At 41.9% G+C, this 27,639-nt stretch overlaps 1 protein-coding gene across 3 annotated transcripts; it reads right to left on the bottom strand.

Annotated features, from left to right (window-relative positions):
- Positions 1–278: 278 nt before the first annotated feature.
- Positions 279–27,221, bottom strand: MRPL45 (mitochondrial ribosomal protein L45). 3 transcript variants are annotated; one of them, XM_044444606.1, is made up of 10 exons: positions 27,214–27,221; positions 24,184–24,191; positions 10,203–10,278; positions 8,081–8,282; positions 4,583–4,700; positions 3,522–3,620; positions 1,979–2,027; positions 1,632–1,781; positions 1,364–1,558; positions 279–696 (listed from the first exon to the last, which is right to left on the bottom strand). In XM_044444606.1, the coding sequence occupies exons 1-10, from the start codon at positions 27,217–27,219 to the stop codon at positions 595–597; spliced, it is 1,005 nt and encodes a 334-aa protein (XP_044300541.1). In that variant the 5' UTR covers positions 27,220–27,221; the 3' UTR covers positions 279–594. The 3 variants fall into 3 exon arrangements, with proteins under 3 accessions (XP_044300541.1, XP_044300542.1, XP_044300539.1); XM_044444607.1 differs by having other exon boundaries at positions 1,364–1,537; positions 8,081–8,285; XM_044444604.1 differs by having other exon boundaries at positions 8,081–8,285.
- Positions 27,222–27,639: the final 418 nt, after the last annotated feature.

The following is a 27,639-nucleotide window of genomic DNA, read 5'->3' on the forward strand; positions in this document are numbered from 1 at the left end:
TCATGAGGGAAGAAGCTATCAGGTGAAATGCCTGCATGCACCAGTTGTTGAGGAGCTTGAGCAGAAGGAAGTCTTGTATCCATCCTACTTGTGGGATTCTGTGGGCAGCTGGCTTGTCACTGTGTGTATGGTGTGCTGGACTGGATGAAGCTTGGGTCTGATCCAGCATGGTTTTTCTAATCATCTTGATCATCCACAACCTATCTGGTATTAGACGGCACAGCCTTCTGGATGAGAGATTTACTGTTTCCCTTTTTTAAAGGAATGAATATACCATATTCAAGTATATATTCTTTACTGACCCAACAAGTAACAGGCCCTTTTAGCCAATAATTGTGGATATACAGCAATTGATCTTGTGAGGACAACCGAAGAGAAAACAGCACTGATGCTCTCCAGTCTACTAAATACCCCCACAAACTTTCAAACAGTTCAGAGCTTGTGACAAATGTGGGAAAAAACTCCTGTACACAAAACTTGTAGAGACTGGAACAGAGACATGGCAGAGGTCTGTTCAATAGCAGTTTTCCTGCTGGATGTGTCACCTGGATATATCACAGATGAGACAATCACCTGTGGCTCATTCTTTTGGGATTATTTGTGCCACTGTTTCTGTGGGGCTGGAGCCTCTTGAGGAAAATTGATTTCTTCATATTCTTGTGAAGGCTCCAGGGTTGGTCCAGGGATCATAACCGTCTGCAAAGTGCAGGGGAAAACAAAAGGTTGACACAAATTAGCCCTTAAAATTTTCAAAAGCAGGTATTTCATTCTGATAACAGCTAAATATCTATCAGGCTTGATGGGGATGGGGGGTGGGGTGGAAGGCACTACATGAAGAACGAAACAAAAAACCAAACCTGATGCTACTGTTCTCCACAGCAGAAATGGCCTTCAGGCCTAAGGGAAAGGACATGCTTCTCTACTGCAGTCCAAAAGCTGCATCAAGGGTGTGAAACTAAGAAAGGCAGCAACACTGAGAAGTGCCTCCTTTCTGCATCTTTCCCTCATGTGAGATCTCAAAGCCCTCCATATCCATGGTGAACACATCAGCCAGTAACAGATAGCAGAATCCCACCCCTGCCCTAGCACTCCAGATTTGCCTCTAAATGTAGCATGTTACATCTTCATAGTGAACAACAATAAGCTTGGCCCAGAAGCTCACACTGGGAGACTTTAGGCAAGTCACTGGCACTGACTTGATATAAAATGTAAAGGATCTTATATGTAGGAAGAGGCTTACAGAAATGCAAAACAAGGAGTGCATGACACAGCTCTGAGCGCCATGTTGACATCTATGTACGTGTTGCTTATGAACAACATGTAGAGAACTGAAAGATGCTGCAGCCTGCCTCAGCCAGCCTACCTTGACAATGGGGTCTTTTGGAGGAGCCCACGCTGGAACAATCTTGCCGTGCAATCTCCACTGAGCATACCGGTTGACCAGCTGTCTTTCAAACACAACGTATTCCAGGACATCCTTTGGTATTTGCTCCCCACCATACATTAGCCTCCCAAACCGGTCATAGATGGCTAAAGTCTGCAGGTAAAAATGATAAATCTTTGGAATTAAGCATTGGTAGGCAGGGATACATTATGTCATATCGAGAAAGACAGTGGATGGATATATGTACCTGCCGGGTGTGCATCCGCACTGTTACTTGTCCATACAGGTTTTCTTTGTTCACCATAGTTGGGCATCGCACATGAACCACTCGAGGGGGCTCCAAAGACTCCAGAAAACTCCACCGGATCGTCTTGTATCTGTTTCCTTGCACCATTTCCTAACAAAGCAACATTCATTTTTAGTTAAACAAGGGAATGAACTGAGGAATTTCAAAATATCAAGACGTCACTGCTGTCAGAATCATATTGGGAGACCTAAAGAAGTCATATAGGTGTCAGGCCCTTTTCTTGTACTAATTTTTAGGAGCACTGACCCTTCGGTAAGTTATTTGCTGATCTCATCACAGATATTTACCGGATAACATCGTTCTGTCACTAAAGAGTGAAGTTTGTCTTTGTCAAAGCTGTAAAGAATAAAAGCAAGAACAAGTTATTAGATTAGCAAGATACCTGTGTAGATTACTCAGTCAATTGTGAAAACATTTGAGATTTCTAGTCTCAAAAGTAAAAACCACAGCAACCCTGAAGCAGATCCACCCACATTCAAGAGAGAGTTTTAGCCATGTTACCCTATTGAAGAATCTTAAACAACCCCCCCCCCCCCCCCCAAAAAAAACCCTCCATGGACATGATAACGTTAGCTTTCATGGACTACAATCCACTTCACCAGAGGCCTAAAGGAGTATCACCAACTGTCTCCTGAGTGGACAGTGTTAGTAATATGTTCACTGTCTGTATTTACTGCATTTTGTTTGCCTCCAACCTTAAATGTTTGCAGTCATGTGTATATGTATGTATCAGCTATAATCCATAAAAGCCTGAGCCATTATAGAGTTCTTACTTTTCAAGACCCTCTGTTGCTTTCAGAAGCCAGGATGGTCTTTAAACTTCCAACTACCTTAGCAATGGGTAGCACTCTCAAGAAACTGCCTTATTTCTCCACATGTTGAAGTACAGTCAAGGTTCTAACTTTTGTTCTGAGTTATGGAGGGGTAACAAGGGAAAGCCAAGCAGGGCACAACTCTATGCCTATTTATACACAAAAATACCTAGAACCCCTAGCATACCCTGGTCAGAACCCTTAGTCAACCAACACTGGCTCTCAGAGGAATATAACTGATTGAGGTAACTAACTTTATGCCACGCTACTCACAGCCTTTTATGCATGGCATGTAGCCTGGAGAAAAAACTTCTGAAATTGCTCACACCAAGAAACAAGTTTTAAATGCAGCATTTAAAAAGGGGTCCATAAACTTTGTCTTGATAATCAGGTGTTATTGGTGGACAGCATCAACCCCTTCCCCATGCTTTCTGAACGCCACAGATCTATTCTTGCTTCACACTGGCCTTTGAAAACAGAAACTACTTCTGCAAAGGCCCAAGATGAAGTGCACCGATCTGCAGAGTTGTCTGTGTATACAACGGCATGGGAAGATAGGGTTTTCCTGTAACTGGCACAATGAAAAATCACTCACTGCAGAATTATCTGCAGGGATGGTGATTCAAAGCAGAGATACCTACTAGGGGCAAATGGATTGCAAAGGCTTGATCTTTGTATTAATTACCTTCAATATGTATTCAAAAGAGGTATTAAAAGCCTGTCAAGCACTGAGCAATCTTATGCCAGCTCTCTGAAACATACTTAAGTTTGGTGAAGGACATCAGAAAATCACCATAATTACACCTGATATACTCATCAGTAGCTGGTGATTGCAGACTTCAAAAAGCCGGTATGCAGACTTAGAAAAGCTACATTGTCCAGTGAAAGATATTTAGTCTAACTGGTATCACCAGCCTTCTGGAACCAGTAGGGCTGTTGGCTACTGTGAAACTGGTAGCTAAGTGGTGGGATGCAAACAATAGTAAGCATGCACAGAAACATCCTGAAGTGTCTTTACTTTGCCAAGTAATTGTGAGCTTCAATAAAGATAGTCTGGGCTTTCTCTGCAAAAGTTTTGGTGCTGAAGTCAGGATCATGTTCTTTGATCTTTCGGATTCTGCAAAACAAAAACAAGAGAAGTCTAATGGAAAGAAAGCAGTTCCAGTTCCAGGGAGCAAGGTAAACAGTCCATACCAATGCAGTACACCCAGATGGTCTCTCCAGATATACAGGGACTATGCATGTATCAGAGCCGTGAAATGAAACTCCTCCATAGTTAAGTCTGAGTTTCACATTTAACATATTATGCCCTGGTACAACTGTGGAAGGAAGAGAGGTGGCCAGAGAAGCCCCTCTTATTCCAAAGCTTCATTTTTTAATATCTCCTTAAAATCAGGCTTTTCCTGCAATGCCCTGAAATTGTGAACTGCTCCGTCTGTAAAAAGGCAGGATCTGTTCCACCAACAGTCCTGCCTACTGGAACAGGACAGAGCTAATCCAAAACTGCCCTAATATCATGAGAGAGAATGATATATGCAAGTTTATGAGAGGGTGCATTAGAGATTGTGATAGAGTTGATGTAAGTACACATAGGAATCAGGTTTGAGTCACATTAATTTCTGAAAAACAAGAGAAAAAATCATTCCCTTGCATTTCTTGCCACAAAATGTGGTGATTGCTGGCAGCTTCAAAGGCTTTTAAGGAGGCTAGATCCATTCATGGAGGACTGGCCTTCCATGACTGAGGGCACAATCCTATGCATGGTGAGGCAGAAAACTGTCCTACAGCTCTCAGCATTTCACAGCCAGCGTTTTCTTTCAAATAGGAAAACAATGAATCACAAAATCTCCCATGGCTGCATTCCCAAGTGGTAAAATACCAGGAGTGTACAACATGATTTTTGGGGGGATAATGAGCTTTCAAAGAGTCTTCACCCACACAAATGTGAAACAGGCATAGTCTGAAAGCGGTCCAGGATACAATCAACAGATGCTAAAAGGAAAAAAAAAAGGAATACACAGTCATAGCATGGCCAGATGCCACAGGCTGAACGGCTGCCACTGAGGGAATTGTACATACGCCAGCTGCGAAGCTGCTGTCTGCTTGACCTGCTGTGCCCTTTGCTTCAGTCCTTCCTTTGACAAAGATGAAATGCGGGCATCCCCTTCTGGAGGAACATATGCATCAAAGATCCCAGCTGTACAGACAAAACAGGAAGCAAGCAGTTATAGCAAAAGACTATTGTTAAATAAAATCCTCTCAGCAAAAAGAGCCCAGACATGTAAGATATATGAACAACTGGAAGAGCTAATTAAGGTGCACATCATTGTTTATTTACCTGTGAAAGAATATTAATTAATGGGTGAATCCCGGCAACTGTGGTCATATAGTCCACTTTAAAGTAAGTAGCAAAGCAGGCTGGCATTTCAAACAAGTAATGTAGTGTCAGAGAGACAATGCAGGTAAATGGAGCACGTTTTCAAGAATGCTTCACTGAAAGAAATGCATCTCGAAGAGAGATCTGTACAATCCAGTGGATTTAGGCTTCGGAAATCCAGATTCTAATTTTTATGTACTTGGTGAATAAACCTCATGTATATCCCCATATCTCTATTACTACTCTGGAAATATTTTATACTGATGGCATAAAAAATACAAAAACATCTGCCTGCATTCATAAGATGGGAACACATAGCAGCATTCCTGAGAGGGTTACCATGCAGGGCAACACAACCAAGATCCTAAGAGGTCTTGCATGTTTACAAAAGTTCCAATACCCCAGCCCCCAGTGTGGCAGACTGAACAATGCTGGGATTTGTAGGACTTTTGTTTTTTCTGCCTAAACATGCATTGGATAGTCCCCTAAAGCACTCTGCCTATAAGAAGTTCTACCTAGATAATATAGTGCAGAACAGCCTTCTCCAACCTGGTGCCTTCCAGACATGTTTGAACTGCAATACCCAGAACTCCCAGTCAATAGTCCTGCTGAATGGGAATGCAGGGAGTTGCAGTCCAAATGACTCTGAAGGCCACCAGATTGGCCAAGACTGCTATAGAGGGAGCATGAGGCTGTAGGAATGGTATGACATATAGAGAGACAAGACTTGAGAGGGAAAAAACCTCCAAAAGATGCCAAAAGCGAACATGTTTTTCCAGTGTAGCAGGAATAGGAAAGGGAATGCCAAAAGATACAACTACTTCATGCAAGCATCCCTACTGCTGTTCAAGATCTAACAACAGGTCCTGGGGATTGACCTACACCTGCGGCAAATGGGGTGACAAGAGTCTGCAGATGTATCTCTTCCAACTATAACTGGGACATATCCAGCTATATTTTTACAAATCCTCACAAGTAGAAGAGCAGCACCATAGAGATATTGGACCAGAGCTTCTTGCAGTTAAGCTAGGCTTACTGTTATTTTAATTATAAGGAGATTTTAACATGCTGACATCTTTACCCTGCCTGGTATGCCCTGGTCTGTATCCTGAAACAGAACAGTTCACTTTATCGACTCAGGATCCTACCATCTAATTTTGCCGCATACATGTGTAAAAAGATTCCATTGAAAGCATTGTATTTGTAACAAATGGGGCCTGGAACACAAGTTGTAGTTCCACCACCAGTTCATGATGTGGGCATGAACTGACAGAGAGCAAAAGTGGGCAACAAGAGCCTTTACAACTGTCAAAAACAAAAAACCCCTCAGACTTCAGGCTTGGAAGGATGAAGACTCACAACTTATCATTCATTGGACTGAAGATTTTACAGCTCTTACTACATTTGAATGCATATCCGACAGCTATTAATCACATATAGATGATTATTTAAATAGACTTATATTAACGCATTTATTTGAAATTGAAGAGTCAAACTCCAATTCTGGACACTTTTCTCTTTATTAATGGTGTAGTTAATGATTGTATATGGATTTGTTTTACATTATGTCCTTCCTCCATCTTTTTCTTTTTCCTTTCCTTTCCTTTTCTGGCCCTATTATATTGATGGATAAAATTGAAAAGAAGGCTGCTTCTATTTCAGATTCCATCCAGCTTGTAACTGGAAATCTGTAGCGCTGTAGAAACCTCTCCGGGAAGCATGCAAGAAAGTGTGTGCATTCAGATGAGAGGTAATGATAACTGGAGAAATAATCACTGCATAAAGCAGAAGATCTCCCACAACCTGCCCCTGTCCACATTTCCAGAATATTTGTGATTAATCAGCCTGCTCCCTGATAGTTATCTCTATTTCCTGTCCTCCATTTGGGAACAGGGAGTTATTTTCAACTGACAGATTGCCACTCTGGACCTAAACTAGAGAACTGACAGAATTCATCTATCTTTCATTCTTCTCCTTTAGTTCTGGTCAAACAGCTGCAGAAGCACTTGCTTTTCAAGATATTCTTTTAATTTACAAATGCCCAAGGTGTTGGCTTCAGATTTAGTAAAAACTAAATCACAGAATAATAGAGTTAGAAAGGGCCAGAACACCATAGTGTCTAACCTGCTGCTCAGTGGAGGGCTCCAGGTTAAACATCTCTTTCAGATGGCTGTCTAGCTACATTTTTAATAACTCTAGTGTAGGAGAGTGCACAACCTCCCTAGGGCATTGGTTCCATTGTTGTATTGCTCCAACATCCTCATCTTCAGATAGTATCTGGCTTTCTGTAACTTGAGTCTGTTATTCCATGCCTAGTACTCTGGGATGACTGAGAAGACATCTTGGCATCTATGTGTCAACCTTTCAAGTACTTCTAGGGTGCTATTCAGTCTTCTCTTCTCAAAGCTAAACATGCCCAGTTCATTCAATCTCTCCTCATAAGGCTTTGTTTCCAGTCCCGGGATCATCCTTGTTGCCTCCTCTGATCCCTTTCCAGCTTTGTCTGCACCTTTCTTAAACTGTGGTGCCCAGACTGGACACAGTACTCCAGATGAGGTCTAACCAGTGCTGAGTAAAGGGGAACTAGTTCTTCACATGATCTGGAAGTGATACTTCCATTATTACTTAAAGTAGTATTCCTATCGATTTAAATTACTTCAAGTAAGACTCAAACAGTATCTAGACCCATACTTCTGCCTAACTAGAGTCCTGCAGGTATTTCGGATGGTCCCGTTTCACCTACAAACTGTTTGGCATTCAACCACCCAAGTTTTCTATTAGACAGAATGATGACTCAGCCACAGGGACACATCATCACCTGATGTCACAGTGATCAAATAAACCGCAGAGGTGTGGAGCAACAGCAGCTTTGAATGTATAAAAAAGTATTACAGAAATATGTTAAAGAAATAAAACCAACATACAATGAAGTGAAAGAAAAAAGGGTCCTTATGAATACTACATCGCACATTGCGAGAATACTTCCATTCAAGCAGAAGTCACACACTGGACACAAAAGATACAATTAAAGCACTTCATTCACTTTTAAAAATCACCAGAAAGAATGGCTACTCTATACTGAAGATGACTGTCAAAGGAGCTATGTACAAATAGTCAGCGTCCATTTTGTTTTGGGGTTCACCAGTCTCTTCTATGAGATTAACCTCCTTGATACATAAAAAATGATTACAGTCACCTACCTGTGCAGAGAAGAGTTATGGGGCGTTCTAAACGTTCATGGGGTATCACAATTCCTGCTGCCCGGGCATGCCTTTGCTGTTCTTCTGGAGTAGAATACTTTGCATTGACTGAAGGGGGAATGAAATGCCGCCTTTTTGTTCTCACAGGGACCACAACAGAGGTTGGGGCCAACCGAGCAGAATTCAGTAAACATTCCACACCCTGCTGAACAAAAACAAAAGCCAATATTTGATCATACCACAGTTGATCAATTATTTATCTGCTTCTTAGGTCAAGTCCTAACTACACACACTTGACCAGTAAGCTCTACTATTAGTTATGCATTCATACATATTTGTTTTGTAAATTGTTTATTTACACACACACAAGACCAAGAAATGGATTCACTTCCTAATTAAAATATACAGAATCATGTGGTTTCTTGTTTGTCTTTACATCAAGGTTAGAAAGTTCTGTCACCCATTAAATGTATTTACTTTTCAAAACATGTGTACACATATGTATTTCTGTTTGCCAAGGAAAGAGAGACATACAGAGAATGAAAAGCCTTCTCATAGTAAGGCTAAAGGCACCTGTGCACACAAGCTTCCCTTAATTTTGGGAAACTGCTAGTGACAAAAGACTCTTTCTTAATCCAAAAGGTTAAAAACAGACATACATTCAAATACAAACATATTTGCTTTTTTCACAACAGAAGAGAGAAAACCATGCCCTACCTAAAAGCCTCTTCCAAAAAATTAAGCATATCCTAATAATTATAGCATACAAAACTGCAGCCCATGCATGCGTATACCTAGACTTGTGGGCCAAATACAGCCTTTGTGGGGCACAAACAATTGCTAAGGGGTTCCTAAGATACCTGTGCCCCCTTCTTTTAGCCCACCCCTTCCCCCACAACCAGTGATCATGGTTTCTCAGGTATTGTGCTGTTTCTCCCCATTCTAAAAGGTTGAAATGCTTCTTTAATTACTGACATTAAGAGCTTTAAGCAAGCAAAGCTTTGAGACTCTGGAAATCCAGGCTGGAATCCCCATTAAACCATGAAGTTCATTGGACAACTCTGGGCCAGACACTAATTTTAAAGTAATTTACTTCACAGGGTGAGAAGAATAATTGTCTCTGGCTGCCTGGATAGAGAGATGGGATGCAAATATAACAAATCAACAATTTGCGAAAAGATGACATTTTTGCTTTTATTTTTGCCTCCTCAATTTGCTTTGGACCCTGCTTACCACTGGAATGTGGTCCTTCCCTCTACTCACAGTTTCTCAACACTCAACTGAGCCCACATACCAAAAGAGGCTTCCCTGCCTCAGCCCAAAGCAACAATGTGCACAAAAACAGCAGCAGGCACACACTATATTAATCATAGCCTCCAGCCTGGCAGGATTATATCTTTTGCAAAACAGACCAATTCAATAACTCCTTCTCATCTCAAAACCTTCATACAAATTGTCAAACGCAAGAACACAGATATTGCAATCCCACATTGTGCAAAGCCTTATACAGAAATACAGTGCTCGCTCGCTCGCTCGCTCTCTCTCTCACACACACACACACTATCCTTCATTCCTATCTTCAGAAATCCAACGCTTGTTTGTCTTCTGCTTTTAGAATGCAATCTATGCATATTTAGACAGAAATAAGACCAACAATTTCTTGCATTCCCCCGATCTACGTGACTGTCTGGGGCAGGCTGGGACCTTTAGGACTTTCCCCTCTATCTAAATATGTGTAGGGTTGCAACTTAGAGAACAATCTTAGCTATGTCTACTTAGAAGTAAGTTTCACTGAGCCCCATGAACTTTACTCCAGGTAAGAAACATGGGTGCCTTAATTTCAGGTCTACTTACTTTCCTCTCTGTTCTATCGATTGGAGTACAGAGAAAATTGGATAGTTTCTGTTCCTAAAGATTAGCCGTCGTCTACGAAATTAAGAATTAACCTTTCTTCAAGCCTCACAGACAAAAACAATGAATGGAAACTCAGATGCACCTATCGAGAGATGCTTATTAATAAATCATAAGACCTGCAACATTTTTAGCCTCTAGGCAACCCACATCCCGAAAGAAAATAATAACGTCATCACCACTGCCTCAACCCCACTCATCTCCCCAGTACCTGCAAGCAAGCGCGTAAGGGCAGCTTAACTATTCCCGGCCTCATGGACACCGCCATCTTGCGACTCGCGCGCTGCCTGCCGGGAAGGGGGCGGGGCGAGTGGTGGAAAATTCCAGCGCCTCGAAGAGTTCCAAGAAAGTGTCGACGTTTTGTTCCACAGCCTAAAAAGTAGTGGAAGAAGCGCGGACGTGCGTATGGTATCGTAAAGCTCTCCAAGGCAGAGATAAGATAGTGGCACGGGAAAAAAAACCCAAACCAAACCTTTTAGTGCTCTAAATAATCCACGTGCTCGTATCCCTCAGTTTTAAAGACTAGACAAAACAAGCTTGCGATTTTGAGATTTTGCCTTTTCTAACTGTTGTGTGTATTGGCAATCGCTCCTCAGTGCGGGCAAAAAAGTAATGCATAAAAGCAGGAGCGAGGAACACTGTCTTGGCATTTGTAGGTTGCATTTAGCTGTCTTGCCTAGAAATTGTTAATCATAGGGCAAATAGCCATCATAGAATAGTAGAATTGAAAGGGGCCATGAAGGCCATCGTGTCCAACCCCCTGCTGTTGCAGGACACCAAGTTACACCATCCCACACCTAAATTTATTTGATCCTTTTGAAATACGCATGTCTAACTGCCACATCTTAGGGCCTTACAGTTCATAAGTTAATTATGAGTTGTTCTAATTATGACCCTGTTTCCAGGCAGCTGAATTAGATGACTCTGAAGGCTTTTATTACTGAAGAAGAAAAAGTCCACTTTTCCACCCCATGGATAGCTGCATAAACCTCTATCCTTCTTCCAAATGGATAAGTCTCAAGTGTTTTATCTTTTCCTTATCAGCATGGTGCTCAACTTCCTAATAATTTTAGTCCTTGGTTAACTTTAGTTGCAGTTTTCTGAACTTCATGTAGTTCTGCAATATATCCTTTTGTGGTTGGATCAAGGTAACCGAAACTATTGAATATGCATCACTCCAAAATAAGATCACACCAGACTTACAAACTTTTCCTGACACGTGCAGCAGCACCCACCACAGTTCTTTAGACCTCTAGAAAAGCAAAAAACACAATAAATCTTAGAGTAAGCCACTCTCCATAGCGCCATAAAACCTTAGAGCAGAGACAGAAAATAGACTTTTTTGGCCCACTAGGCAGGAACATCAGGACTGCCAGGGTCCCTGGTCCACCTGAAAGCTTGTGGGTTTTCTCTGGTATGTTCTCCCAGCTGGAGGCTTTGGCCAGATGCCAAATTATATCAGATGGCACTACACAGCAGTATTCAGTCTGCAGAGAGCTGGAAGCGTGGGTGTTGTCTGACTTTACAGAAGTTATATGTTTGGCTTGGAAACCCTGCTCCATAATTCATCATAACTTTATGGGGATGGAATCCCAAATCTTTCATTTGGAGGCCTGGATTTGTGGGAGGCCTTTTACCTCACCACCCTGTTGTCCATGGGCACTTGCTGAAATAAAGGTACAAGTACTCTGGTTTTCTCTGTTGCATCAGATCCCACTAGATTGGCTGGCTTTTCACCCAGCTTCTGCTGTCCTGTTTGAACTTTTCAGTCTGAGATTGTTTTCTGAAATCAAATGCTTTCCTCTCACCTGTTCATACATCCCCTTTTACAAATAGGGATGTCCTCAGCAGACAAGGTATTTTGAAGGCACACACATAAAGAGAATGAAGAGATATGTTAATTAGCATATCCAAATTTGTGCATGGGGGGAGGCTTTGGACCTGAGCTCTGCATCTTTTCAGCATCTAACACTAAAAGTCAAGGGTGTCAGAAAATGCTCTGTAGCAACAGTGTGCCACCTCTCATTGTATGACGTGTATGACCTTGGTGTTCATACAATATTGCTTGTGAAAGAAAAATCCCCTTTGAATATTAAAAATCAATAATGAATTTGATCAGGTATAGAGAAGGGCATTCTACACATAATCAAAAGCACAGTTCTCACCAGTCAGTCTGCAGTACAGAAACATAATTCTTTGGCACTTAAATAAACAATGTCCAGAAGTAGCTGGGTAAAAGAAGTCTTGTTGCAGAAGGACCGGTGTAACAACCAGCGGAAAGCATATATGACTTATAAGGTACAATCCTATGCACGTTTAGATTGAAAAAAAGCCTGCTGGGAGTAGGACTTTTTTGGTCTAATGCATAGGATTGCATCCTAGCATGTATAAAATGTGTTCATGCAGCATGTTTGATCGTTTCAAAAAGCATATTACTTAGCACCATCAACTGACGCACTATGATGAAGCTAATACCTAAATGCCTCACTAGGGGGTGCAAAAATATAACTCTGAGGATTTCCTTTGAGGATTGGAACTAAAAATCTCAGAGGGGTAAGCAAGAGGAATCCTTCTTTCTCTGTAAGTGACAGAAATTAAGAAACCTGTGAGGTTTCAGGAGCAATTTGTAGGACTGAAGGTTATATTAGACAGAAGCAAGGAGCAGAACAGGGTGGCTTTAGACCAGGATGCTTCTGTTTAGATCATGGTTTCTTTCCTGATTGTATAGTTTCAAAAGCTTAAACGGTTGATTAAGTGGTTTTATGTAGTTTTTATTGGTTTAAAAGAAGCATTTGTTTGAATACCTCATGGATGTCTGTGATCCTGACAACTGTCCTTAGGTGTTGATGACAACCTTTTGAACCATATAGAAAGTTTCTATGCAGATGCAACTTTGAAAGTAATGGTATAATAGCCTCTTCTGCTTTTCAGTTTGTATTTGAATATTATAGTAGCCTTTTTTTTACAGGTGATCCTTTCTTCCCTGTAAAGGTGGGAAACTGCCAATACTCTATTCTGTTATATGTGGGTGATACAGTATTACTTTCTCAGATTAAAAAGTGGCCTAGACAGATGGATAGCTAGGACAATTCTGCAAGTGCTGCCATATTGATCATTGGAGTATAAATTCTGATGAAACAAAAAATATGGTGAGCTTGAAGCAAGTGGAGGCTACTGTTCTCCTCCTGGTTTTTACCACTGCCCACTGTTTTAGAAAAACAGCCTTGTTTGTAACTTTCCTCATGACAGTGCAGTGCAGTGATAGATTCTGAAGTACAGGAACTCATCATGACACTCCTATAACCATCATTTCCAAGGATAATTCCAAAATTCAGGCAGCTGTGTGGTTTCATAGCAACAAACTAGTTCTAGCAATTTCCATCTGGAGAAGGGACAGGTCTTTTCCAAAGTGAATGGGTCATCAGTGCCCATTCAGGACCAAGCCACTGCAAAATACTGGGTAGTATGACAGAAGACAATATACTGTCTCTTGGGAAATAAATTCATTTCTAGCTACTGTAAGGACTGCAGCTAAGCTCAGAAGGAATTTAGAAACAGGAAACAGAGCCACATGGCCTCCACCACACACATTTCTTAGAGTATCTTCCTCCCTTCCACAAAGGTTAAATAGCTCTCATTGTAAAGCAATAGGGGAAGGAACAGGGACATATTTGCTATTCTTGTGCTCTGTATGAGTTTGCTCCTTTAGCCAACCTAGCTACCAACCTCTGGACATTATTTTAATCTCTTTTATTTTTCTGTAATTACCTGTCTTGCACTTTTGGAATAGGGTGGGTCTGGCATAAGTTTAAATGAAGAAATCAATCTAACTTGTACTATGGACTTCCTTGATGGCCACAGACAAAGTCCATAATTTCATTATGTGCAAAACAGAAACACTATTTACCTAGCAGATGGGTTTTAAACTGTGATATGGGGAAACCTGACATTCCTCAATGAAAAGGTCAATCATTGATTCACTAAACAATTTGCCCACTATTGATTTTCCCAAACCATTGCCGTGAGGGAGTATTAGATGTGTCCAGGGCATACTTGCTGTTCATGTTGAACAACTACAAAGCCCAAAAGCCAGACCATAGCTCTGTATGAACTGTGTACATTAGGATACCCAGAATCCTCTGAAATGCATGGTTATTCCACAACAGTCAAATCAATGTGAAAAGCCATAGCTCAGTGGCAGAACACATGCAGATGCACGTGACATATCCCAGGTTCAATCCCTGGCATCTGTGGATAGATCTGTAAAATCTTCCTCTCTGAAACTGGAAAGCCACTGCCAGTCAGTGTAGACAATATAGAATTGCCTAGAGTCAACCAATGCCCTGCCCTAGTGCAAGGGAACATCTTATGAAAGGGTTTCCCAAAAATAAATGGGCTTGCGAACCATAGGTAACCTTATACAGATGTTGAGAAAATTGGACTGTAATGCTAAGCATGCATTCTTGCAAGTAAATCCTACTGAAGGCTTCAGTTTCATGACTAGAAGCAAGGTTCTAATGGGACCTGCTCTGAATGGTAGATATTGATTGGGTTTTCCACTTAAATGAATAGATTCAATAGATGCTGAATACCTTCATGTTTTGCCACAGCTGGGTTCCAAAGTCCACATTCCCCTGTCATCTCTCCAGTCCAGGCCCCTTCCTCTCTTGATTAAGTGAGGAATGACAAGGTTTTTCAGCGGAGTGCAAATGTCACGTTTCACATGCCTCTCTCCCCAAATCATAATAAAGCCATTGAGTGTTTGCACTCAGGCTGGTGTCCTAAACTGACGCTATCATGCCTAATGTTTCCTGGCAGGTTTGTGGAGGCAGGGGTGTAGCAAGTGAAGAATAACAGCATAGATCCTGGGACATGGAGAACTAACCTCTTGCCTTGGCCAAGCATGTTCTGTTCTGGTAACTTGGCTGTCTGCTTGATCCTTGCATGTGCCTTGTGTGTGTTACCGGAGTGGTATACAGCTTGGCAATGCCTTTCTATTTATACAGACCTCAACAGTCACCATATAAACTGCAGTTCCTTTTTTCCTTTATTCATCTATTCATTCATTTATTCACTTGCTGCTGCTGCTGATTATTATTATTACTCAGTTGTTCATTAAGTTATGTCTTTCAGGGCAATAGAGACTAAAATGGCCATACCAGCAGTAAAGTATTCATGTTTTGAACCAATGTCTCTGGCTTCCTTGGGATTCTGTGGTCAGCCAGGGACTATATCCCCTGAGGTGTACCTTGAAGATGTAGTCCATCCCTTTCGAAACTTAAGTGTAGTAATGGTGATAGTAACAATAATGATAAAAAATAATTCATCATGTTCAAAGCATCTCACGAAGTGGGTTCTAGCTTATTCCATATATTTTTGTGTATTTAAGAGCTATAATTGACCACATTTGTGCATAGTGCAAAATCACCCTGGCAATAAGCTCACCCTAGCTTATTCCATATATTTTTGCATATTTAAGAGCTATAATTGAGCATATTTGTGCATAGTGCAAAATCACCCTGGCAATAAGCCAAGGTGGGTTGGCTGTTGTGCTGACAACGTAATCTGTGGCTGACAGACAGCTGGGCTCTCTGTGTGTCGTTGGACTTTCCCTTTACCTCCTCCCTTTTGGTCCTCTAGTGCTTATCTCAGGGTATATCATGGGAAGACCAAGTTGATCCTTGCCACCCACTGTGATTCCGAAAATTTTTGGGTTCACAACAAGTGGCAAAACAGCCTTCAAAATCCCCTTTTAAAAGCTACAAACTGTTCCTTCAAAGCACTCCAGTAGCACCTTGGAGGCAGCCTATGGTTAGCAAACTTTTTAAATCCTGCCCCCTCACCTCAGTTGTGCAGGTGCAGGAGTGAGAAGCCTTGAGAAGACAATGTGAAGAGAGGGTGGCAAAGCACTCACCCTGGACATGTCCTCATAGAGGCAACATGTAAGTTTATTTTATCCTTTGGTTACATCCGACTACATCGGTTACATTTCACAAAAGACTAGCTGTGAAATATAAACAAAGGCATGAGTGATCTTTACTCACAAGACGCAGTAGTCTATCATTCACCCCTTCGGTGGCAAGATCCTCAAGGTTTTGGGGGGCTTGGGGTGTACCCTAACTGTGCTTTCTCTTTGCATTAGTTCATGAGATTCTACCACTTTGGAAGTGAGCAAAAGTGTGAGCCATTCCATTTACTGAAGTAGTTAGTATTGACAACTGCTAAAGGTAAACCCCAATTTTTCAAGTATGATTTAGAAAAGATTAAAATCAAATTGGGGCATGAAAGTCTACAGGTAGGTGTACATTGACAGCTGTCTTTCATGATCTGAAGTAAAGGGTTTAAAGGGAAAAAAGCCTGTTTTATGAAAAGACCATTTGCCCTTCACCTAAAAAGAACTGCCACCAAAACCTGCTTCTAGAGATACCTCTACCCCATGCACCTCCCAGCAGCTGGTATTCCTTATGACAGCTTTTCCCAAATTGGTGTTCTCTGGATTTGCTGGATGGCAGCTCCCATCAGCCCCATCCGGCATGACTAATTGTCAGAAATGCAGGCTGTTGTATTTCATAACATCTAGAGGTCACCAGGTTGGAGAAGGACAGCTTTGTTTCTTGTTCATACCCAATCAATGCCACGTTTACACTGAGGTGGCAAATTTGTGTCTGGGCAGTACCAATTCAGACTGCGTAGGAAGGTTCACATGAAGGCATACTCCTGCTCACACATGCATGTCCATACACACATGTTAAACATAAGACCTGTCAGGGCAAACCCTATCACCCCGTAGAATGAGGCAGGTGATGTGGGTGTCAAGAAAGGGCAGAAATTGTTATTTTGTGGCATCAAGAGATATCATTGCAGTGCATAACAAATTGAAACACAAAATGGGAGAAGTTAGCAGTAGAAGTCAGAATCGCTAGTTGCAAGCCAAGAGAACTTGGATGGCCTTGAGGATTCTGAATCAGTCCGAGGGGGGTGTTGGCAACATTTGCTGCTTCTCTTCAGTCAGCAGCATGTCTTGGGCCAGCCCTAGTCCCATTTGTGTGTTTCCTTGTGAGGAGAAAAAGCCGGTCCCTGCTCCTGACACTGCAGGACTGGCCAGGCTAGCTGCTCTCTAACATCTGCGTGGGGAGTGCGAATGGTTGAAGGAGCGCCTTCCACCTGAGCAGTTGCTCAGTTGAAGGGGTTCTTCTTCAGATGCCCACAAACAACACTCAGGCATTTGGGGAGGTCACACGATGCCCAGGATGGGCCCAGTAGCAGCACGGCCCAGATTTTATAAATGATTGACCTCCTCACAGGTAACTCATGAAGAAGGCTATGGTAAAATCACACTTGGAGAGGACAGACTGGAACCAGCCTCCTTTTAGGTGGGTGCAGAGGATTTTTTTTTATGGAGGAGCATTTTATTAGTTGACCTTACATCTGCAATCTGAAGTGCTAAGCCTAGATGCTCTGGGCCTCAGAGGCATCTGAAGAATTCCCACAAAGCCTCTCCCATCCTTGCGCCATCCTCCACCTCCCAAGCAACATATTTTGTTGCTGAATCAGATTGCTTCTGATTCTAAACAGCAAAATTGCTTCTGGTTCTGAGCAGCCAGGGTTGTATTTTGGCAAAGAGCCCTGCCAACATTCCTTGCATTCAGCCAAGCCGGAAGATAGGAGAATGCACTCTCCTATATCTGCCTTGACAATGACTTTGTGGAGTTGTTGACCATGTCCAGGCCAACAAATAAAAAACCTGCATTTATCGAGTCCTTTTATTTCTAAAATCATTCCTTGATCAATTAGTAGACAAGTTATCAACCAATTAACCAAACTAATTTTCAGAATGTGGATCCTGATGCAGCTAAAACCATCATGAGATTCAGTAGAATAAATGATGGTATAGAAAAGTTTTAGATAGACAGATAGAACGGCATCATCTGTGCACAAAAGGGTGGTATTGACAGCTCTGAGGAAAGCTCATGGTGAGGGAGACAACTAATCCCATGAGGATTTAGCATACGTGCTCAGTGATTGTTAACTGACTGCTGATTGGTGATTACTCAGTGGATGTTGTTTGTGGGGGAACAGACAATGGAGGGTGGTGTATTGGAAGAGAGAAAGGGCATGACTGGCTGACTGAAGAGAAGCAGTCCATCATTAAATATTTTGTTGCATGTTCCATGCTGTCCTCCCTCAGTGGGTCAGATACTACATGGAATTATCTTCTATGGGGCAGACTCAGGCAAACTGCATCCTCAGATTTAGGATCTGTTTTCCATATTCAGCTATACAAATTTAAATTGCAGATATTGCACAAGGCTGAGTCATTGTAGACTCAGAGATCCTAAGAGTTGCTGCTTTTGTCAAGAGTTGCTTAGTCCCTTGCATTTCTGGGACACTAAAGGCAGGATGTTCAGCAGTACCACACTGGATAAAGTGCTGGATTTGGACTAAGGAGACCTGCTGATTCATTACACTCATTAGATACAGTTTCTCAGACTAAATCAAATCACAAGGCAGGGAGAAAATGGAACAACTATATATTCTGAGCATTTGCAAGCATCCAAAACAAACATAGTGACCTGGTACACCTGGTACACACAACAGGACATCCCATCATGGGCTGCTAGCCATGATTGGTTGCTGGATTTTCTAAACCCAGCCTGGTTACCCATAGTGGCCTGTTGTTGCTGTTGTTTTTTGTAAAGCAAAACAAAGTTTTCAATTAACAAAAAGGTTCTAACAGCCCCTTCGATATGTTGCTTAGGAACTTTGAAAGGACTGTCAAAACAGGGATTGTGAAAGCCTGCTTTCAGATTGGCTGTTGTGATCCCTCCCCCCCAAAAAAAAGAGTTTTAAATGCAAAGATGCTGTGGGGAGCCTAAAGCAACTCTCAATTACATTGGGAAGGGATTTTATCCTACTTTGGTGTCCCCTGGGATACTGCCAGGAGGACCAAGCAGGAAGAAGTGGGAGTGAGCAAGCAATCCTTAAATCCCATCATGTGCACTGTGGGTTGTTCACAGAAGTAAACAACCCACCATGGTATATGGCCAGGGTGGGTTGTTGTGATATGTGAACCCATTCAGAAAGTCAATGCTGGACTGGCAGCAGCTCTGTAGCTGAAACGGTCTCTTGTCAGGGCTACGTGATAAATAGCAGTGTAGAGTGAGTCAGGATGCAAAGGGTAATCAGGATCTCAGGACAAATATAAAAAGTCTCAGGTAGACCTTGCTGCTCAAGATGCCACTCAGATAGATAGGAAGCCCTCTTATAGCCCTTTGTGTTCAAGAGGAGCCAATGGCCAGCCTGCATAAAGCAGCACAGCTGAACTCACGAACATTTCCTCTGTGCTGGATTGGTGAATCAGTGTTGCTCGCTCATTCTTAGATAATTATTGTTGCATTTGGATTTGAGAAGGGGTCTTCACCCCACCTCACTGCCAACTGGCCAGTTGAATAAACAAGAAGAAATTGAAGAGACACCTCAAATTCATTTAAATCCCAATTTTTGGGAAGAGTGGCATACACAGTGGGTACCAGTCTGCTGGCTATAGGGATGCTGGGGAGAACCGTCTACAGAAGAGGAAGGGCATTGAAAGAAAGATTAGTTGGTATGCTTACCATTACATGTGGTATTTATATGGTGAAAGGCAGTGTGGTACAGTGGAGAAAGTGATGGGCTGGGGACCTGGAAGATCCAGGTTCTAGTCCCCACTGAGCCATGAAGTTCACTGGGTGACTTTGGGCCAGTTGCAGACTCCCACTGTAACCTACCTTACAGGGCTGTTGTGAAGATAAAATAGGAAGAAAAACTTGTAAGCCCCCTTGGGTTCCCCGCAAGAGGAAGAGAGGCAGGTTAGTAATATAATGTAATATGAAAATATGTAAGAGAACTTGTTTTAGTTTGAATGGGGTGTGTTTCTTGGGAGGAGCCAAGAAGGAGCAGCTGGCAACACTGATTGCTTCCGGGTTGAGAGAGGCCAGAACCTAAGGGAAATTATTAGAGGGCCCTTTTTAAAAATAACATTTGGAGGTTTGTTTATAAAACAGAGTCTGGTTCTATGGGGTGCAAATCACCAACTCTGAAACAGCAATTACTCAAATGGCTTTTATTTGTCTCTCAGTTGCCTTTGATTCTTCTTCTTCTGGGCCACCTGAACAGTTAGGGAATTGGCACATGGCTATGCAGTAGTTTAAAGTGTTACCTGTCAGCTCAGTTTCAGAAGTTACTGTTGGAGATCACTTCTTTCACCCATGGGGAGCTATCTTGTGAACCGCCATAGGTTACCATTCTGTCACCAATGCGTACATATGCCAGTTAGTTCCTAGGCACATTTCAAATGGTTAATTTTCACCTTTTATGCCCTTCATAGCTTTGGGTTCTGGTAAAGACCTGAACAAACACCTGATCTGATGGGTGGTAGCCAGAGAGGGGCTTTAGGCACCATCCATTTATATGCCAAGTTGGATGGTGACTCAGAGTTACGTGTGAACCTTGCTCCTCTGCAGCTCCACCAAGGCAGCAGGCAGTACAGTGGGCTGCAGTTCATACGCCCAGCCTCTCCATGTGATGTGGAGAGTGAATAGGAGTCTAACTGACCTTACCTAATTGCTGCCTTTGGGCTGAGTAACAGATTCCTCAATCCAAGTAACATATCAGTTGAAATAGGTACTCTAAAGATTCAACTCTCATTCGCATTTGTCAGGTAAAACCCTGCTGCCCTTAGGAATTGATCTCTTGCCTGCTTTGGACTGCGGCACCAGACTCTGGCTGATTTAACTGCCACCTGCAGATGGAGATGCACCTACTCTGGGCTGCCCTGTTCAAATGCACATAGACAACAAAACGAAGAATTTCAAAAAATATAAACAGATTAAAATATACTATGAAGAGAAATTCATCTTTAACTTAACTCTGAATCTGCAGTGTGGTTTATAGCGATTTTGTCTAATTTTCTCTTTCTCTTTTTTGCTGCCAAAGCAAAGAAAGCCACTTTATGTGTCACATAACTATTAACATCACTTAAAAGAAAAAGAATTGTTTCTGCCAAGGCATTCCTGTATCCATATAATAAAATCTCTCTTTGGAGTCAGTATATAAAGGATCGATTAACATGTACTGTGTGCTCAGTGTGATATAAGCCACAGATATATAACCTGCATTCAAAAGGCACCTTGTTATATTGCCCATCCAAAACTGTGGTTGGCATAACTTGAAATCGCAACCAAAAAGGCATTTCTGAAGGATGGTCTCAGTCTGGACAGATAGCTAGCTGTATAATATTCTATTTTCAAAAGAGGAAACCAGTGAGAAAATTTAGAGTTTTTAATTAATTGCAGGTCCTTTCTAGAGTCTATCCAAAAAACCTATTCCCTTAATTGTCTCTTATCTAGAATAAAGATGGTCTTTAAATCAGAAATATAGTAGCTACATGCCAAATTATGGAGCACTGACTTCCAGATATGGTTTTCATTCATTCACTGCCCTATTCATCTGGGCCTGCTCCAACTGGCTGCTTCTAAATTTGACCCAACCAGACTCTGGCAGCAGCTTACGTCATCACCACCCCCAGTTTGCAGTCTGGGCGTGCTCCATTTATTTATTTATTTATTACAAGCATTTATATCCCGTCCTTCCACCAAGCACTCAGGGTGGCTTACAAAACATAAACCATGACTTTGCTTAGTCACAAAGAGCTCAGGTTGGCGTTGCAGCAATGAATGTCCTTCCTCAGTTGTGCCTGATAGACCAGATACACCCTCATCTGCTCAGTTACAGGGCTTGCTATTATCATCCATCCTGTAGAAACCGCCCAATTGGAGCATTGCAGTGTATTCTACGTGGGCCAGCTTTCAGCACTGCCTGAGCACTGCAGCCAGCACAGTGTTTGGTGCCCTGCTCATTTTTGTTTGTCTGTACTGGTTCTGATTAGATCTTCCCCTCACAGTCCCACTAACCTTCAAGAAAGTCTGGAAAATGGACAAGAATGCACTCCCAGGGACTAGAAGGTTGGGACTACAAACAGGATCAGAAATGGTGACCCAAGGGTTAGCCACATAATGTTCTCCATCAGACTAGCATCCTGGAAAATTGTTGATCTTGTACCATGGGTATGCAACTAGCCAGGTCCTGCTTCTGCTGACTCCAGCAAAACAGGTCCTGTTTCTTTGGCTCCCAGCAGAGAACTCAGCAGTTTCCAACTATGAAGCACTCAGCGGCTGAGCCCATGTCTGGAGACACTCCAGCATTTTTGTAGCTGTTGGAACAGAACTGCTTTTCAGCTGCTGCTAAGGGCGGGTTGACTTGCTTGCTGGACTTCAAATCCTAGTTGGGGATTTATGGCATTCACAAGCCTTGTGACAAAGACATTTTTCACAGCTGTTGAACAGGGAGAGGAAAGTATGAGAAAACAGCTTGTAGTATGATCCTGCATGTCATATGACTGACGTCAGGGAAAACCTTCTCCCCAAATTTGCTGCATCATGAGCAAGTAGGGATGTATAAGGAAATCACTCCTTGTGAATTCTGTCATGAACTGTTGTCAGCTGCACCTCCTGCTCTAACGTGCAAATCAGAATGTAACAATCCTTTGGCCTTCACATTTCTCCAAATTTTGCATTGCAGTTCCTGACTTAAAAAATACTAAGATGTGTTTGTGGTTTTTTAACACTACCATATGAAAAAATAAGTGTACAGGTGCATATTGTGTGCACATCTCTACAATTCAGGCACACACCAAAAAGTAGTCAACCTGTGACAATCCCACCAGTGTTCTGCTTGGACACTTTGGAGGGTCTGTCAGTGGCTTTCAATTCAGAGATCACTGTTTGCAGCCCCCCACCCCCCATAAAAAAAGGTGAGGGGGAAAGAAGCTATGACTAGCCAAGAAGTTTCATTATTGGGGAGTGGGCGCCAAGCCAGTGCTGCTTGGACACTCTTGAGTAGCTGTCACTGGGGGTGACTTAGGGAAGTTTGGCAGAAGTGACAATGGGGTTTTGCGACTAGAGCCATTGGCTCACTAATCACTTCAAGTTGCATGCATGGTGGGATCTTTCCCCTGGCTTCAGATGACAAGACAACCCATTGTGGGTACTACCACTGCTACAACAAGCTAGGAGTCCTCAGGTTGGCTTGCTGTTCTCAAACAAGCTACCCTGTGGAAAATGACCTGGGTTCATATGACTTGACATTCCAATGTGGCTTGTTACACATTGATGAGTTGTCATGTGACACAAGCCTTGTCAGGGATAAAGTCAAAGGAACACTCCTTTGGGAGTGAGGCAGAGCAAACTAGGCCCTGGAGAGTCAAAAGGAACAAACATGAACATTCAAAAGACTTGGCAAACGCTATCAACATGCAGCTATACAAATATGTGTGTGTGCTTTGGTGTGGACACCTTTAACATATTCTTTTGTCTGGACAGGTTCTGCTGTTGGAACTTTTTTCTTTTTGCTACGAATAAATGTTTACAGCCAATTGAGGAATTGTTCCACAACTTCATTGTGCCCAAGATTTCACATCTCCTTCATCAAACCTTCCTCTGTGGCATCAACTTCTATTTATGTAACTACAGGCAGGCTCTAGAAGACCCTAATCCTGCAGCCCATCGACCTTCATCTAGCACTATGGGCTCAATGTTTGCACCACACAAAACTGTTCCTTCAGCTGAATGGTCCTATCCACAGTCCTCTGCTGATGGCACCTTCCTACCTCCAACTCAAGGTAAGCTGGCTAATCACCTATATGTGTGAGGTACAAAGACCACAAAGAGGGAAATCTGGTTGTTTACCTGTAACTGTCATTCTTTGAATGGTCATCTGTGCATCCACACTACCGATCCACCAACACCAGCTTTGATACCATGTCATCTATACAATCCCATGCCTGTCTGGTACAGGGTCGGTTATTCACCATCCTCCCCTTGTTTCTGAGGCCACAATGTCTGTCTGGGGAAAAGGGTGCAAACCCCTCCTAGATATTATAGCGGGGAGAAGGGAGGGCAGGGGTTCCTGCCAGAATGAGTCGAGCTTGGAAATCTTCCCAACAACAGGCCCCATGCAAGTGCAGAGCCCATATGTGTGAATGCACAGATGACCACTCAAAGAACAACAGTTACAGGTGAGCAACCTGACTTTATCAGTTTATGGTGATTAAAAGGGCAGACACTTGAAATCAGAATAAACAATTTGGAACCAACGTTCTTTGCTTGAAGCAGAACAGGAAGCAAATTTATTTCAGGAATAGATCCATTCCAAATGTGCTTGCACCACTGTGCCAAACCAAAGCTCATTCTACCCAACACAGGAGGCCTATTAACTAGCTCACAGACAGAGGGTCTCAAATGCTGGAGCCAGAGTTGGCCCAAGGTGATTCTGTATTCTCCATCTGACTTCCACATTTACCCCTACAGCCTTCTGAAACTAGTTTCAATAGTAACCTTTTCATTACTAGTCTAGGAATCTTAGCTGGGTCTGGCTGTCGTTTTCTCCTCAAACTCTACCCTGTATGACTTGATTTCTGTCCACAACAGGAAGGACCTTGGTTGAAAGAAAAAGCAAAAGAGTAATTCCTCATTGTTACAACATAAAAGACTGGGGGTGATCTGATCCCGGAAAGCTTATATAACACAGCTGCCAGCCCAGTAGAAATCTGGGCAAGAGCCAAACAGGCCATGGCTGCTGGCCATATAAAGATTTTCATGGGCGGGCTTTATGCTTCAAAATTTTGGCTGCTTATGCTATATAAAAATTGTTGACCAATCAGAACCGGACTTCAGGCTGCCAGTCCAGGCTCTCTTACTGGGATGTAGGTACCAGAAATTTGGATCTGAATGAAGGGCATGGAAAATGGCTGAGCTTTGAAATCCTTTTGCACTTTCCCCTACAAAACAGAAGCATTCATTTATATTTTTCAGAAACAGTTTATATTATTACACTCATCTTTATCAGCTGCCTTTGAGTTATGCTTAGAAATCTTTGTTCTTATCCACCTGCCCCAGTTTCTTGCTGCATTGCCTCAGGACTTGTGTTAAATTAGCATTCTCTTTCTCTCAGGTTTCTTTCATGCTCTGTGCCAACTTATATTTTAAACAGTGAGATAACACTTTGAACTAAAATGAAACCTCCTGAAAAATACTGTTTTCAGGAGAACAGGAATTTAAGCCACCCATTTCTACACCCTATCTACAAATAAGCACTCTTACTCTCCCCAAAACTCTGATAAAGAAGGCTATATGATACGCTAGAGAGGACTTGATCACTACCTTTTTTTTTGGCATTTGAGATTTTAATTAGATAAGTGGTTACAACCCTGGGGACTATGCCTGAGATCCCAGCTCAATTACAGGTTTTCAGATTATTCTGTTCAGGGACATGGTAATCATAAAATCAGAACTGAAAGGGAGCAGCCCACTTCAGGTTTGGGAGAGAGGAAGAGTTACTTGCATAATCTGTTTTCAGATTAAAACTTTTAAAGTGTTCTTTGCCAAAGCTGCTTTTAGTGAATAACTAGCTTAGTAGGAGGAAAAAACCCTAGCTTTCTAAAGTTAGGAGGGTATACATCAAGGATGAGTGTGTGTCTGGGATGGACAATACATTTCAATCACCTAGCTTAGGTTTCTAGTTTCAAAAATAACTGGTAGTTCTGTCATTCAAGCCCACTTGAACATATCTAATTAAACACCCTACATAAATAAGTACACAGCCCCAAGAAACTGTTGTGCATTGAGGAGAAAGATCTGTATGTGCTGAAAAGTTGACAGGCAACTGGAAATTACAATACAGGCCCAAGGGAACTGCAAAATGCATGCCTCTGTGAAGAGCATTGCATTAGCAGGTTTCTCAAATTTTCCACAACTTTAAGGCATGACAGTACAACTATGTAAGTGAATCTGTATGGAACACATGCAGAATGTGGAATCTGTCTGATTTAGTTCTCAGGATTATGTCCATCTGTTCCAACTCAGATATGTTGGTTTCACCAGTGGGGTACTTGGTGCCAGTGATATATGAGATACATATGTGGTAAAATACATGTCGTGCATAAATCCACAAAATTGCAAATAAATCCTCAAAAGTCACTTGTCCATAAAATATTTTGTTCCTCTGCCTGCCCACATATTACTGTTTTTATTATTTACATAATGGTATCAATGTGAGTAGTATTCAGCAGAGAAATAACAAAGGCTTTGCTCTAAGGAGCTTGTAGACTACACTTCAACACAGGGGAGGCAACAAAAAGAGGGAAGGGCATATAATCACAGATATGGAATGGGCCATCAGGAATGGACTGTTTATTTGATGAAGGACTAGGCAAGGGTAAACAGGAACAATATGCATTCAGTTTGATTACACATAATTGAGTTTACTTTAAGTGGAGGAGGAGGACTAATATAGTATGCCAAGGGATGTGAGTGTACCACAGACTCAAATGAGTACACATTTCTAAAGATCTGATCCACAGATTTTACAGCAGCCTTGCAGGACATTTATTTTTATTATTATTTTCTGTACTTTTATACACATTTACAAAAAAATAGAAAAATACTGACCAAAACTGCATATTTTCCCATAGGCTAAAGCATTAAAATAAACATTTTCAGGAATTTGTGTAATTTGGGAGGATTTGTGCATTTTCAAGACTGTGATTTTGCACAAATCCATAAGAACTCATTTTCACAAAATCAGATTCCATCAATTAACATACAACAAAAGGTGCCTGACAAGCTGTCAATTATAGACAAAATGGACTCTGTCCAGTTCAAATCCCTAATAATGCCTGTTCATAGGGATTATGAACAGTTCATAATCTCTAATAATGCCTATATATTATATGATCTGCATTAATTGTGTTAGATCAATACTATACAAATTCCTATTTGCAAAGCTTTTCCTTTCTGATAGTCATGAAGTACATTTCTACTTATTTATTAGACTTATATCCCACTTTTTTCTTAGGATCTCAAAGCAGCTTACACCATTCTCCTCCTCCTGCTCTCAATCTTATCCCCACAACAACAACCTTGTGAGATAGGTTGGGCTGAGAGTCTGTGACTGGCCCAAAGTCATCCAGTTGGCTCCATGACCGAACAGGGACTAGAACCCAAATTACCTGAGTCCCAGTCCTGTGCCCTTAACCGCTATACCACACTGACTCCTTTTACTTGCCATAGGTTAAAAGAGAATTAAAACATAAAAATGTTTTAATAAATAAATAAAATAAATATTACATGCATATGTTACTGTATTCTTGACACAGCTTGATGCAGCACACTCCTTTACACGGTATGCTTTTGTGTATCTAAGACTGCAATCCCATGCATGTTTAGGCAGAAAATATGCTACAACTTCTATTATGTCTCTGCCAGTGTGACTGGTTGGAAGGATGCTAGGAGTTGTAGGACTTCCTTTCTCTGCCTAAGCATGCATAGGTTTACAACGTACAAGTGCAATCATATGCGTGTTTACGCAGAACGTAGTTCTACAACTTCCAGCATTTTCTAGCCAACTGCACTGGCTGGAAATCCAAACTTAAACAGTATAAACTGATGGGATCTGAGCCAGCAGTGACTGACCAAAAAAGTGATCTTGCGTTTGTGGTGGAGAGCTCAATGAAAATGTCAGCTAACCGTGTGGTTACCATGAAAAAGGAAATT

This window comes from Varanus komodoensis, unplaced genomic scaffold, assembly GCF_004798865.1.
Source record: "Varanus komodoensis strain SLA01 unplaced genomic scaffold, ASM479886v1 scaffold45, whole genome shotgun sequence".
In the NCBI taxonomy this organism is placed as follows: Eukaryota; Metazoa; Chordata; class Lepidosauria; order Squamata; family Varanidae; genus Varanus; species Varanus komodoensis.